This window comes from Micromys minutus, assembly GCF_963924665.1.
Source record: "Micromys minutus genome assembly, chromosome: 11".
Lineage (NCBI taxonomy): Eukaryota > Metazoa > Chordata > Mammalia > Rodentia > Muridae > Micromys > Micromys minutus.
This window is the reverse complement of record NC_137980.1, coordinates 50,214,872-50,230,149: the sequence shown is the minus strand read 5'-3', so window position 1 is coordinate 50,230,149 and position 15,278 is coordinate 50,214,872. Positions and strand designations below refer to the sequence as shown.

General features: G+C 46.1%; 1 protein-coding gene across 1 annotated transcript in view; it reads right to left on the bottom strand.

Annotated features, from left to right (window-relative positions):
* Positions 1 to 15,278, bottom strand: part of MROH8 (maestro heat like repeat family member 8) — a gene marked incomplete at both ends in the record, with an annotated part of 62,480 nt that overhangs the window by 23,569 nt on the left and 23,633 nt on the right. The window contains 4 exons of the mRNA XM_080925724.1: positions 481 to 599; positions 3,059 to 3,194; positions 12,723 to 12,827; positions 14,563 to 14,658. Of these exons, the coding sequence (XP_080781850.1) occupies positions 481 to 599; positions 3,059 to 3,194; positions 12,723 to 12,827; positions 14,563 to 14,658 (456 nt within the window). The remainder of the gene's footprint in view (positions 1 to 480; positions 600 to 3,058; positions 3,195 to 12,722; positions 12,828 to 14,562; positions 14,659 to 15,278) is intronic.

Sequence of the window (15,278 nt, the reverse complement as noted above, 5' to 3'; positions counted from 1 at the left end):
TTCTTGAGCAATGGGGTAAGTGGGTTACAGTTGAAAGCACATAGCTTGTTGGCTCAGCCATTGTCTCATACAAGCTTTTCATCTCAGCATGTGAGAGGCACACACAGGCAGATTGCTGTGAGTTCTAGGACAGCATGAGCTACACAGTGAGTTCCAGGTTAGCCAGTGAGTGATACACAGTGAGAGCCTATCTGAGGGAAAGGGGAAGGGGGAGGGGGAGAGGGAGAGGAAGAGGGAGAAGGAGAGGGAAGGAAAGAAACATGGCACATAAAGTCATGCATATGGTACCTTATTTGCAAATCCAGAATGTTTTCGAAGCACATTCCCTGAACAATCTCTGTGGGTTGGTTTATAAAAAACAAAGAGAACTTTCCATCGTGATTTTTACCAACTCACATTACCATGAGCAAACAGGACTTCACTGCACCCTTGCTAACCCTTCAAGCTCTTGGTCTGGATGCTGCGAACCCCTCTGGTTACCTGGGCAATTTTGAAGGGACAGCAGTAGAATCGTTTGAGGGTATACTGCTCCAGCAGCCCCCTGCATTTTTTCAGAGTTTCTCTCAAGCTCTTGCCATTGTCTCTGTCCCGCATGATATCTAGGAAGAGAGTGCACGGGTGCCTGTTATGCTCAGCTTCCATTTTTTCTTACTCATTCACATCTCCAATGAGTGGTTTTCACTTGAACACATTAACCTGAAGGCAGGCTCTGCTCTTCCTTGTAAAGCCGTGTAATACAAACAGCCAAAGGGAGATGGAAAGGGTTTTGTAAGAGATTTGGAGTGATTTGCTGAGAACAACATAGGCAGGACAGCACTGGCCACTGGAGGGGAGTTTGGAGGGTGTCTGATGATGTTTAAATACTGCCAAACCTGACTTGACCACAGACCTTCCTGCATACCCAGCCTCGCTGACTCTTGAGCAGCCTACATGTGTGGCCTTGTTTCCTATGTGTTTTATTTTTCTTGTTGTTGTTTTGATCTTTTTGAGAGAGACAGGATCTCTCTACGTGGCCCTGGGTGTCCTAGAACTTACTATTGTACACTAGGCTGGCCTCAAAGTCATAGAGATCTGCCCTCCTCTGCCTCTTGAGTGCTGGGATTAAAGCTGTATGCCACCGTGCCGAACTTGTTTCCCATGTTTGAATGTAACTTCATATTGCTGGACAGGGCACTGTAAATATTTGTTGAATCAATAATTAAATTATTTGGTATCTGGCTGTCCAAATATCCAGAAATGAGCTTAAACTGGACTACAGGAGAATTTCTATTAATTAAATAAAAGCCAGTATTCCTAGCAGGGTGTAGTGCCACATGCTTTTAATCCTAGCACTTGGGAGGTAGAGGCAGAGGGATTTCTATGAGTTCCAGGCCAGCCTGGTCTACTTAGTGAGTTCTAGGACAGCTAGAGTTATATATTGAGACATGTATCAAAAAACAAAGCCCAAACCAAACCAAACAAGCCAGTATTCCTTAGGAATTTGTGAAACCAGTTCCCATCTGCTAAAAGGAGTAGTTTCCCTTACCTCTGGCAGAAAGGACATATGGTTCTCCATTGATGTGTAGCCATAGCTGCATATCAAAGCCCATACTGACCCTCCAGGCTCCTTCAAACCCTATTACCAGTTTGATCTCTTTATACGAGCAAGGTTTTCCCCTGCCTCTCTGTCTCTTGTTATATCTCTCTCCCTCGATTGCTATCCTCTTGCCCCTGCTATTGCCAATATATACTACCTGTCTGTCTATCTGTCTGTCTATCTGTCTGTCTGTCTGTCTGTCTGTCTGTCTATCTATCTATCTATCTGAATCCCACAGCTCATTTAACTCTTACTCATGGTCTGTAATTTTCCTCCATATTACTGCTAATGACACTTATCTGTTGACTCTGGATACCCACTAGACTGATATAAAGCTTAGGGGCCTTGGTAATCTAGTTCCTATTTGTCTTAATAGTTAAGGTTCTATTGCTGTAATAAACACCATGACCAAGGCAACTTGGAAAGAAAAGGGTTTATTTGGCTTATGCTTCCACATCACTGTTCATCATTGAAGAAAGCCAGGACAGTAACTCACTCAGGGCAGGAACTAGAGGCAGAGCTGATGCAGAGGCCATGGAGGGCTGCTGCTTACTGGCTTGCTCCTTGTGGCTTGCTCAGCCTGCTTTCTTATAGGATCCCAGGCACTAGCCCAGGGATGGTCCCACCCACAATGGGCTTGGCCCAGCCATATCATTCACTAATTTAGAAAATGCCAACAAGCTGGCCTACAGCCCAATCTTATGGAGGCATTTTCTCAATTGTAGTTCCTTCCTCTCAGATAACTTTAGCTTTTATCAAGTTAACATAAAACCAGCCAGCAAGCACACTATTGAACCCCAAATCAGCATTAAATAAATAGTTATGGGATGAAATATGGAGACCCAAATGATGATAAGGACCTCTCCATCTTCTGACCAAACCAATTGTTCCAGTTTGTTTCTATGGTTACTCACTGCCATGCTGATAGGGGTTGGGGGGTGTCTAGGTCAGTGTTATGGTTCCAACGCTGAAGTCAGTGTCTCAGTCACTGTTGTGTTGCTGTGAAGACCATGACCAAGGCAACTCTTATAAAGGAAACACTTAATTGGGGGACTTGCTTACAGGTTCAGGGGATTAGTCCATGGGCAGGGAGCACAGAGCATGGAGGCATGGTGCTGAAGAAGTAGCTAAGAACTACATCTTGACCCATATGCTGAGAAAGAAAGAAGACCTGCCATGGGCTTGAAACCTCAAAACCCAGATTCAGTGACACACTTCTCCAACAAGGCCATACCTCCTAAACCTTCTCAAATAGCGTCACTATCTGGTGACCAAACATTCAAATTCACGAGCCTTCAGGAGCCGTTCTTGTTCAAACCATCACATCCAGCATCACTTCTTTCTGCCCACTGACTACATACCTTTCTTTCTATGAATTGCTAAGTACATGTTTCTAGAACTTGGGAAGGAGGGCAGGTAGAGGGGGCTGGTGCCTATTCTGTGCTAGAGATTAGACCCCACCTTCATTCCACAGTGTCTTACACTTCAGTCTCAGAGTGATATGAAGCAGGTAGTGTGTCCCCTCTGAAGCCTCCTCAGCCACCTCTTTCTGTGGGTCCCCACACAGCAGTGCCATCACAGCCACGAGATGTCCGAGCCTCTGGAACTGCAGTGGAAGCTGAGCAAGAAGGAAAGAGACATCAGATGTGGGGACACTTCCACCTTAGGAGGAGTAAGCAAATCTCTATCTCCAAATCAAGAAAAGTAAGAGGCCACAGGCAGCCCTTAGACCTCTGGGGGGGTTACTGTCTCACAGATTTGGTATAATACATCCAGCCAAAGGGCAACCTTACCTATGAAGACATTCTAAAGAGTTGGGTGGCTTTGGAGTAAAGATATTCATTCCAGCACTAGTACTGACTGACTGACTGACTGATTGATTAGTTGGTTGGTTGAGAAAAGATCTGCAGTCTTGAGAGTTCTGGAACTCATCCTGCACTGTTTTTAAAGATCACATTTCAAAAATATTTGCCTAGTAATAGAAATGCTAATTATGGTACGGTCATCTATACCTACGGCTATAACAATTCTATGTTATGACTATAACCATCAGAAATAAGTATCTGGCCTGGAGGCATGGCTCCGTAGAAGAGCATAAGCCTATCCTTTCTTCGGCATAAAAGAACGGAAGTCACCATGACAACCAACAGTAAAACAAGAAACTGATGGCACACTAAACATAGCATCCCCTTCGGCTTTGTACGACCACAGAGCCAGTCCCAGCACACCTGCTGGCAAAGCCGTGGCTATCCGGGCAGTGTGCGTGTGTAATGTGATCCCGGCTATCCAGAAGGTCTGAGGGAACCGAGAGAGGTGTTTCTATAGCTCCTCAGAAACGTGGCCCAGAAATGCTGTAACCACCAGCCTGCTTTGGGGAAACTTGGCAGCACTTACACAAAGCTGGACCAGTAAGTTTTTCTCCACTCCCTCTTCTTTTCTCCTTCTCCTCGCATGCCTCTGTGTATGTTCAAGTACATGCACACATGTGAGCACACGTGGAGGCCAGAGCTCAGCAGTGAGTGTCTTTTCTCTCTCTACCTGATTTTGAGACAGGATCTCTTACTGAATTGGGGGTGGGGGACAGGGATTACAGGAGGTGCCACTACACTTGGCTTTTACATGGCGCTGGACATCCAAACCCAGGACCTCATGCTTGAGCAGCCAGTATTTCATCCACTTCCCAGCCCCAGCAGTGATTTCTTTTAACAAAATAAATAAATTTTGGTTGGAGAGATAGCTCAGTGGTTAAGGATGCTGGCTGCCCTTCAAGCGAATTCATATTTGATTCTGAGCATCTATGTGGCTCAAGACTAGACTATCTGTAAGGCCAATTCCAGGTGGTCTGATGCCCTCTCCTGGCCTCTGAGGGCACCAGGCATACATGTGGTGCACAGACACAAATGCTGGTAGAGTACCCATACAAATGGTGCTATGAAAATAAAACTATTAAGCCAGATGTGTATGTGTGGTGCAGACCTTCAATACCACCACTTGGGAAGCAAAGGCAGGTGGACCTCTGAGTTTGAGGCCAGCCTGGTCTACAAAGCAAGTTCTATGTATCCAGAGCTACAAAGTGAGACCCTGTCACAATAAAAAAAAAAAGATAAAAACTAAAGCTATTTTTATTTTAGTGTTTACATGTGTGCGCACACACACACGTGTGAGTTGGGGGGGAGGGCAGGAATGAGAGAGAGAGAGGAAAGGAGAGAATGGGTACATATAGGCTTATGCACCACACAGCCCATGTGTGGAGGTTAGAGGACAATCTTGCAGAGTTCGTTCCTTCCTCCCATGTTTATGTGAGGTATGAGGGCTGAATCCCGACTGCCAAGCTTTCTATTTGTAAAGGAAATTTTTTTTCAAGACAGTGTCTCACTAAGTAGCTGAGGATCCTCTGGACTCCCTGAACCGCCTGCCTTTACCTCCAAGTACTGGGATTATAGTTCTGTGCCACCACACCGGTTTATTGTTTCATGTCTTAAACTTCGTGTTGTGTGTTTCTTTCATTTTCAGCATATTTGCTTGCCATTGTGTTTGTGAGATTTTTCTCTTTGGCTGGCAAGCCCTCTTTCTAAAGAAAAGAAATGAGGGGATATTGGAACTGAGCACCGGAGTCATCGACTACACAGAGAATTGGACTGAACATTCTAAGTAGCTGAAGTAATAAGAAGAGCTTCCCGTGGTTAGAAATCTAGACCAGTGTGTGACTGTAAAGGGTCTTAGAGGCAGGCAGGAGCCAGAGAGCATAAAATCTTCAACTCTGTCAATGGGAAGTCACTGGGTTAAAGAGGAGGAGGAGGGGAGAGGAAGGAGAGGGGGAAGAGGTGGGAGAGAGGAGGGGAAAAGAGAGGCAATGGAGAGCAAGTCCGGGAGAAGGCAGAAGAAATGATAACCAGTTAGGAGAGAGGGGAGGCCTTGAATACCAGGGATGCGCTGCTGGGGCTGGAGATGGCTCAGAAGTTCAGAGCACTTGCTGCAGTCATGAGGACCAGAGTTTGGACTCCATCCAACACCTGAGAGGTAAGCCAGGTCCTCAGGGTCTGACATTCCCCATGCACACATATGCACATATATGCCGATACAGTCAAGCACCCCACAAATAAATTAAGTCCTAAAAAGAATGCATCACTAGCTACATCTAGAGAAGGAACCAAGAGAAACTGAGTTGGAGGCGTCCAGACACCACTGTGGCAGACAGTACTCAGGGATAAATAGTATTGCTGGTGCCTCTCTCTGAACCACAGCAAGCTAATGCTTTCCAGTCAGTATAATTATATCCATAATAATAACGGACTTTATTAAGACATAAAAGCCACACACTAGCATAGTGGTTCGTGCCTTTAATCTCTGCACCCAAGAAGCAGTGAGGCCAGCCCGGGCTACATAATGAATTTCAGGCCAGCCAGGGTGAAAATAAAGAGACCTGTCTCAAACAAACAGAACTGTAAAACCTACTAGAGACTAGGTCCCACTTTTAACATTTTTCTCTTACCTTTTTTCTGTAAGTCCTTTAATTTTTTTTCTCTTTTTTTCTTATCGACAGTAGGTTTTTTCCTACAATATATTCTGATCTCGGATCCCCTCCCTTAGTTCCCTGCAGACCCTCCCCAATTATCTACGTTCCCAAACCCTCACTCACCCTTTCGCTTTCTCCTAGGAGAGAACCAACAGGCAATTACAAACAAAAAATACCAAATAAACAAGAATAGACAAAACAAACAAAAGAGCCCAAGGAAAACATATAGATGAAGAGACACATGCATTTACCCACACAGAAATCCCATAAAAAACACCAAATCAGAAAACATAATACATAAGCAAACTGATGTCAAAAAGGTTGGCACCCAGGGCACATGTGTGCTGCAAGTCGTTGTCCTGCCTTTCCTGAACACACTTCAACGTAAAAAGAAGAAGAAGGAAAGCAAGCACACTAGCCCTGGGCCTGAAGAAGGGACTGGGTCAAGGCAGAAGGCTCAAGGTTCTGGAAGCTGATCCCTCCCTCTCTGTCTCTGGCCTGACTTCTTTGCCTTTCTTCCTCATACACTCTGCAAAGCCCTTGGACTCTGGAATCAGGATGGAGTGATAAGGAAAGTGATCTTTATGACAAGGAAATAAAACTACCCCCAACCACAGTGAGCTCTGCAGACAAGTCTCCACTCCTCCCCTGCAGGGAGGTATGGCATTCTGAGCAGGAGTCACTGTTCCAGGCTAAGTGGACTGCTCCTCTCGGCCAGTGACAACTTTGACAGAAGCCCCTGCAGAGCCCAGAGCTCACACAGTGAGCACTCAGACACAGCCTGAGCAAAGTCACCTGCTTTGTAGTACGGGCCTCCTTCAGATTCCTTTTCTATTAAAAACAAAAAAAAAAAAGTAAGTTCCTGTTATAAAACCCCAAATTAAAACTTAAACCTGTGGGCTAGAGAGATGGTTCAGTGGTTAAGAGCACTGACTATTCTTCTAGAGGTCCTGAGTTCAAATCCCAGCAACCACATGGTGGCTCACAACCATCTGTAATGAGATCTGATGCCATCTTCTGGAGCTGTCAGCTACAGTGTCCTTATATATAATAAATGAATAACTCTTTTAAAAAATTATTTTAAAAAAAACTTAACTTGTAAACTCCACCTGCCCAAGGACAGAGTAACTTCCTGGAATGCTGGGAGTTGTAGTTCTCAGAAAATAACAAAGCCACATGAGAAAATATGGTGGCCATATGGGTTTGTCCTCAAATAGCCCCTACAACCTGTGTTTCCTGGCCACTCAGCTAGGAATCCCAGGTAGAGGTCCTGACTAAAGCCCATCCTAATCAGTATCTACTTAAAGCTTAATTTAAATTTGGCTCAAAATTATGGAACTTTTTTCTCTGGTAAATCTCAAGATTAACACTATCAGACCCTTAAAAACCAATGGGAGGGTCTCTGAATCTGTTCTTTTCGACAATAGTTACACTGACTGTGTCTCTGTTAGGATTCTCTCTAAACTCTAAACAGTTACCTGGCACTATAAAAGGGGCTGCCTGCTCCCCCCTCACTCGCTTGCTCTCTTGCTCTTACCCCTTTGTCCCTCCTCTCACCATTCCCTTCCCCAATCTCATGGCCAGCCTCCACTCTACTCCTCTTCTTCCCTCCCCCGCTCCACTTTCTTAACTCCCCTCCCCAAGCCCTGAATAAACTCTGGTCTATACTATACCTGTTGATGGTCCCTCAGGGGGAAGGGATGCCCAACATGGGCCCGACAGAAGCACCCCTCACCACACCTCCATAGGTCATATCCCCTCAACTCTCTTTATCTTTTTCCTAACAGTCTCTTTTCTCTGTCTTTCACTCTTCCTTTTAATTAGCACATGGGGTATGTGTATAATCCTAACAGTGGAGCCTTTTTATTGGTTTTTGTCTCTTAATAACAGGGTTTCTTTGTGAAACCCTGGCTGTCCTGGAACTTACTCGGTAGATCAGTCAGGCCTTTAACTCACAGAGATCCGGCTTCTTCTGCATCCCGAGTGCTGGGACTAAAGGCATGTGCTACCACTGCCCAGCCAGAATGGAGTCTTTTGCTCTGAGTCTCTGATAACAGAGCTTCCACAGAAAAACACAGAAAGACTTTTATATTGTATTGTCTTTGTGTTTGGTTATTTTAGTGCAGGGTGGGGGGTTGTCTGGTTGGTTTGGATTTTTTGTTTCTTGGGATTTTTTTTCTTTCTTTCTTTTAAAGATTTATTTATTTATTATATATAAGTATACTGTATGGCGAAGTGTGCTTTTGCTCATGTATCGTTTAAAGTGTATCCTGTGAATAGTGGAAATCAGTGAATGAATCCAGCCATAATAGCAAATACTGCCCCTATTGATAGTACGTAGCGGAAGTGGGCTACTACTCTCCAGCCTCTTGCGAATTTGTTCTTAATTAAAAAAAAGAAGTTTAAAATAAATCAAAATCTAAGTAAGGATTCTAAATGTTAAAATAGAAAAATGAAAAACACAGTAGAGTGAACCATGAAGCTTCTGCATAGAACTTCCAGATGCTCATAGGACCCAGTGGGGCCAGGCTAAGCATCTATCCTGGCAAGCCTCTCTAAAGACCCCAGAGCCACACACATGCATATTTGCCTGAGAGCGCTTGAGCGCGAGTGCGCGCACACACACACATACACGATGGGGGAGGTAGGGGGAAGGGAGTGAGAGAGAGATCATTTGAAGCATTCCTTTAATCCACAGCAAATAGAGGTTGAAGAATTAGAGGAATATCATGGTAATGTTGTTAGAATCATAGGTCAGTCAGTCAGTGATGACCAGAAGTCACTTGCTACAGGAGTTTCATGGCTTCAGATCGTGTGGAGCGGAAGGGTGGGTAGCCGAAGGAGAGACTCCATCTGTGCAGCTCTGGGGTCCTCTTCCATGCTGGGGTAAGACACTGGGGAGAGGGCTGCTTGCCGTCACCTGAGCTCTGTAACAAGCTAGCATGGCTCACTCTGGTCTGTCCGTGGGAGCAGATGCTTCTTTATCTCTGCCCAGAAAAGCTTAAGTACTATTCAGTTTGGAGAAATGATGGACAGTGGGGGAGGCCCAGTGGCTAAAAGCCCTACTCAGAAGAAAAGAAGAAGTCATTTTCAGAAGGAAAAGGCAACAGACACGGAGAGAAGGTCATAGTTGGGGGTGGGAGTTGAGGATTCTTTTACAAGTTTCCACAGAGGATTGACAACTGAGAAGTGGGAGACTGAAACAGAATCTGAGGATTTAAAAATGGGATCTCAGTGAGAATAAAGGACTCGAACCTCATGGAAAAGGACGAAAACCTCCTCTATCAGCATGCTTTTTAGGCTCCACCCACAGTTACCTGGCAACAGCCAGATGGGCCTGGCTTCCTATAAAAGGGGCTCTTTGTCCCCCCCTCCTCTCTCCCTTACTTGCTTACTCTCTCTGACTCCTTTCTCCCTCTTTCCCCTGCCCTCCCTCCTCTCTCTGTCTCTGGCTGGCCTCTTCTCTCTCTCTCTCCTCTCTCTTCCTCCTCCTCCTCTTTCTTTCTCCCTCCCCCCCCTTTCTCTGTCTCTACTCTGTTCTCAACTCCCCTTCTGATACCCTAAATAAACTATTCTTTACCTCAAGGGGAAGGAATGCCTCAGCATGGGCCTGCCAAGACACCCCTCCCATCTCACCGTACCTGGCTGTATCAAACATGTTCTGGTTTCTTTTTTTAGAGTACAGTGTCAGTTTCTAAGGAAGCTCCAACTCCCCAGTCTCTAAACAGCAGTCCAAATCTCCAGAAATAGGCTTGACCTGGACTATAGGCTCTCTGGTGGATAGATAAAAGCCAGCATTCCTCAGGAACTTGAAGCCAGTTCCCCTCTGAATGAAATGGGGATATGACAGCTCCAAGGTACAGTTGAGGGAAAAGAATTTTATTGTAGATAAGAACAGCCAGAGGCTCTGGAAGAGTCCAGACTGAACCTGGCCATAAGGGGAGGAGGGGTGAGGGAGGAAGAGGAGGTAGAAACAAAGGGATCAAGAGAAGAGCAAGAACCAGGATTTTGGCCAAGAAGCTGAGGTAGGGGAAGTGAAGGCCCTGGGCTGGAGAGATTTAGTAGAGGACAAGGTGAAGGGTGCTGAGCAGAGAGCTACAGGACCTGAGGGAGCCTGGAGGCCAAGCAGACACTTTGGTATGAGGACAGACACCATAGGTAGCCATTTGTTTCCGGTTTCTTTAAAACTTGATACCCTCTACAGAAGGAGTCATTTCCCTTACTTCAGGCAGAAGAGGAGCAGAGCAGTTTATCAAAGTTCACGCAGGCCTCCAGGCTCCTCAGCATCACAGTGAGGTTGGGCAGGTTTCTTAGTCCTATGCTGTGTGACTAGGGTTTTTTGTTTTTGTTTGTGGGGTTTCTGTTCAGGTTTTTTTTTTTTTTTTTTTTTGAGATGCAGTCTCTTTACATAGACCTAGGTGTCCTGAAACTCACTGTGGAGATCAGACTGGCCTTGAACTCACAACTAGCTTGTGCTGTCTAGTTTTGGCTGGTTTTGTATCAACTTGATACAAACTAGAATCGTGTGAAAGGAGAAAATATCAATTGATAAAATTCCTCCACAAGATTCAGCTGTAGGGCATTTTCTTAATTCGCGTTGGATGTGAGAGAGCCCAGCCCATTGTGGGTGGGGCCACCCCTGGACTGGTGGTTCTGGATTCTGTAAGAGGAGGCTGAGCAAGCCAGTAAGACGCCTCCATGGCCTTTGCATCAGCTCCTGTGTCCAAGTTCCTGTAGTTTGGTTTCCTGTCCTGGCATCCCTTAATGATGGACTACAAGTTTAGAGGTATAAGCCAAGTAAACCCTTTCCTCCCCAACTTGCTTTTGGTCATGGTGCTTTGCCACAGCAGTAGAAACTCCAACTAAGACATGGCCTTCTCACTTCCTCCCCCCACTGTTGGGAATTGGTTCTAATGCTTTGTCTTAATTCAGCTCCCAAAGCCATGCTTCCAGACCTGAGGGTCCCTGCCCCCAGCTAGTTCAACTGATAATAAAGACTTGCTGTACAGCTGAGCAGGAAGAGGGGGAGGGCTTTTAAACTGCAAGGGACTGAGGGAGCGGAAGAAGAGAGAATCGCCATGACAGGGAAGCAAAAAGATGAAACTTAAAGGCCCGCCAGCATGTGAGGCCCTAGAGGCCACTTCCCCAATTAGGGCTGGAGAAGCAGAGATGAAACGTAGATTTTTAAAGATGTTAACTCAGGAATACCAGAGAGGACTGTTTGCTAGCTGTGGGGAGGTTTAGAAGTGCCCAACCATTGAACTAGTCAAAGCATATCAAAATTACCTGGCATCAAAAATCCAGAGAGCTCTAGGGCAGGTGCAGTGCATGTGTGACCCCCTGAGAGCCAAAGCGGTTTAACTAATTTGCAGCTACACTCTACCATAAACCCCTCCAGTTCTCAGACGCCCCTCCCTGCAACTTCTCCTCCTCATAGCCCTGCAATTCCACTGTGTGTTCTCTGTGCTCCACTCCTGGTTCACTATGGTTTCTCTTTTCTCTGTCCCCTGCTCTCCCCAGGACCAGTGTGTTGGCCATATTCAGCTACTTCTTTCTCTCCTCTAGACGCCTGCAGATGTCTCTGCCGCTCTATCTACAATAAAATCCTTCCCTTCACTGTAGCCTGGCCGTGGTAGCACAGTGGCTAGAGTCTAAGGCACAGGAGCAGGATCCCACAGTCAAGCTGGAGACAATATGACTGGGCAAGACTGATGCTCTTCTGCTTCGCTATAATGGCTCCCATATTATTAGCATTGCGGTTTGAGCCTTTCTGAGATAAATCTGGAAATTCCATATAAGTATAGAAAAAGAGAAGCAGGCACAATTTTAAGAATTCCTCTCTGACCTAGACCATGAAAAATCTTCTCAGTGTTTACCCATGTGGACATAACTGCCTCTGGGAATCCCCCGTCACCCCCTTGAGTGTGCACTTCTGCTCTCTGGTAAAACCTCCCATTCCTTACTGAAACAGGTCAGGTGTCTATCTGGTTCCTGTCTTTTAGATTCCCTCCCCTGCCTCAATACAGGCAGCAGCAATCCCTTTCTCTTAGAGAGCCTGGGAGACACTGCATTGATTAGCCTGAACTGACATACTGGTTTGCTAGACTTTACTTCTTCCCCCGCCCCCTTTCTCCTCTCCCTCCTCTCTCTCCCCCCTCCCCTCTCTGAACCACGCCCTTTCTCCCTCCCAAACCCCCACTTCATGATGACTTCCCTGGCCCCTTCCTTAGGGCCGGTGAACTGCTGAGAGCAGCTTCCCAACAAACCTGCCTTTAATCTAATCTAATCTGGTTTGAAATTGCCTATCAGAGAGAGGTAAAGGCAGGAGGCTGATGAGCTTGCAGTCAGCTTGACATTTCATCTGACATTCTCAGTTTATACTTTTCATTTATTCAGAAACACTCAGTGCATTATGTGTTGTAGCCGTCAGGCTAGATAACTGGATACAAAGATTAGCAGACAGTATGTGGCTTCAAACTAGGCACGTTTTAGGATTGGGGCAGACTTGTGAATGATCCTGAGTATGGGGGTGAGGGGGCCACTCCCAGTGAAGTTCATGGCCCCTGCTGAGTTACAGAGGAGAACTATACAGGGTGCTTGGATGCTTCTTCCTCAACCACGGCTACTCACCTTTGGGCTGAGATAGCTGGATAAGCTTTTGAGGACTTTGGCCATCACAATGGTGGCCCGTTCCCGCTCATGGTCTCTGTCCGACTGTAACCAGGGGTCTATGTGCTATTAAAAAAAAGGAGGAAGGTTAGATGGTCTGTCAGGAAGGTCTGAAGTATGCTTGTACTGTGTTAAAAAGAAGATGTGAATTCTGCTGGGCAGTGGTGGCATACACCTTTAGTCCCACACAGCACTTGGGTGGCAGAGGCAGGAGGGTCTCTGAGTTTGAGGCCAGCCTGGACTACAGAATAAGTTCTAAGACAGCCAGAACTACCCAGAGAAACCCCCTCTTGAAAAAACTCAAAAAACCAAATCAAACACCTCCCCCGAAAAGTGAGACCAGAAGCTCTGCATTATTCACTATCTACCCCACTTCTAATGGAGAAGCAGCTTAGCTTTGATAAGCAAAGCACCAAGTCCTGGCTCCTTCCAAAGCTTGGCTTTTAGACCCCTCTCCCTTCATTACGTTACTCTAGTCTATTCTTATAGTTGGTTTTGACCCTTTCAGATTTACACTGAAAAGAAATAGCTAATGGTATGCTATTAAAAAAAAACTAAAGAAGGAGAAGTACTACTGGAGCAGACAGGGAAGGATGTGGAAAGATGAGGCTCAAAGATGCTGTGGGTTGCCCTAGTGCTGTTTGTATTCTGATGTTAATTCTGTTTCCTCAAGAGGGGCTGCCCCTGGAGGAGTGATTTCATCTGAACCTTCTCCCCATTTTAACTGGTTAAATAAAGGCTACAGCCTGTGATTGGGCAGTGGAAGGGAACGGTGGGGTTTAAAGAGTGGGAGGAAAAGTCGGAAGGAGAGAGGAAGAGGAGGTGGGAGGAAGATGAAGCAGAACTACATGGCCCAGAGAAGCCACATTAGCAAGGGGTCTCCTAGCTGGGGAATAGAGTAGTGTAGTGGTGAATCTGCCCAGTTAGGCATGCAGGTTATAAACATTGTAACTGAGTTGTGTGTTCTTTGCATGGGCTTACTGGGGTTGGAGATTTTTCAACAGAAGAAATGGTTGAGTTAGCTGCCAGGATAGGAAAGGGCCAAGTACAGCTGGACAAAGGAAGAACCCAGCCTGACTGTCCATGTGCAAACAAAGAGAAGTAAGAGACAGGGTCGGGTGTGGCAAGGAGTGGCGTTTGTGCTCAGGCACACAGGGTACCGATGACTGGTGGCCTCCCATCCTTGGGTGGCTGCATCTTAAAAAGAAGCAAGAGCAAAACACGTGAATCATTGTGTGAGTGACTAGCCCCTACCAGTGAGTAGGATGTGCCAGATGAGCTGGAGGCATGTGGTCACCTTTCACACTTGAGTCCTACAAAGGAGGAAGCTGCCTATTTGCTAACGTAGAAGATTGACTCTGGCTCAGGGTCATTCACCAGACTCTTCTGCACTACGAAGGAACAGTAAGGAAATTTGTAATAATGGTTTGAGCCACTAATTTGAGGTTATCTGTTCAATATCCAGAGTAGTTATCTTCTCGGACGGTGAGGAAACTCCGTGGCAGAAGGACTTGTAACCCATAGATACCGTCAGAATTCAAACCTGATACCTGTAGGAACGGTGGGGTAGCTCAGTGAGAAAGGGTATTTGCTGCTCAGCCTGACGTACCAGCTCAAGCTTTGGAACCCGCCCGGTAGAAGAGAACGCCTGTAGTTGTCCTCTGACCGCCACATGTGTGCCATGGTGCAAGTACACACATGCACACCATTTTAAAAAATGGATAGTACTTTTAGCAACAATGTTGCCTTAAATAACTTAATTCTTAGTAACTTTCCTTTGTCCCCCTAGAATTTCATTTACCTTAAAAATGCTGTCAAAATTTTCCAAATGTGGGTCTTTTACTACCAGACTCTGCAGCATCACAGTGAAGGCCTCAAACGTCTCCCTGTAGAGACACTAAAAAGGTGCAGAGTCAGTGAAGCCTCCCTCCCCACCCAAAGTTCCCAAAGCACATCATCCTGAGGCTACATGCAAAGGCCACACCCAGAGTAAAGGCCCCTGTGGACGTAAACAGAAATAAAACATTTTAAACGAGCACCTTGAAATTCCTGGGGTCGGGACTAATGGACTACATCTGGGGAACCGTGCTGACATCATCAGAGTACTGACTTGTGACTCCGATGATGTCCTGAAACGGGGTTACGTAAAACAGTGGCCTTTCATAACCCCCTTACCCAACTGCTTTGCAGCCAACAGGAAACCGGCTCTCTGCTCAGCCTGTACGCGCACGCCCCTTCCCTTTCCTTGCACCAAGAAGGCTCTCACTGATTTCTCGTAAAGGGCCCTGTGCTCCAGTCCAGTGCTTCCTCCTTGTCTGCTGCTCTGAGTTTTCGATTGGACTGTGGGTACTTTTCCCCAGCAGACAGACTTTGTCTTGTTTCGCACACACACGTTTGAGTCGTACTAAGGCTCTCGGTGTTAAAGGGTAGGCTGTACGAGGGATGCTGCTTACCGCTCACCTCTGCTTTCTGTCGCCTTTAGCACAAGATGGCCCTTCAGTAAATGCCAGTAAATTG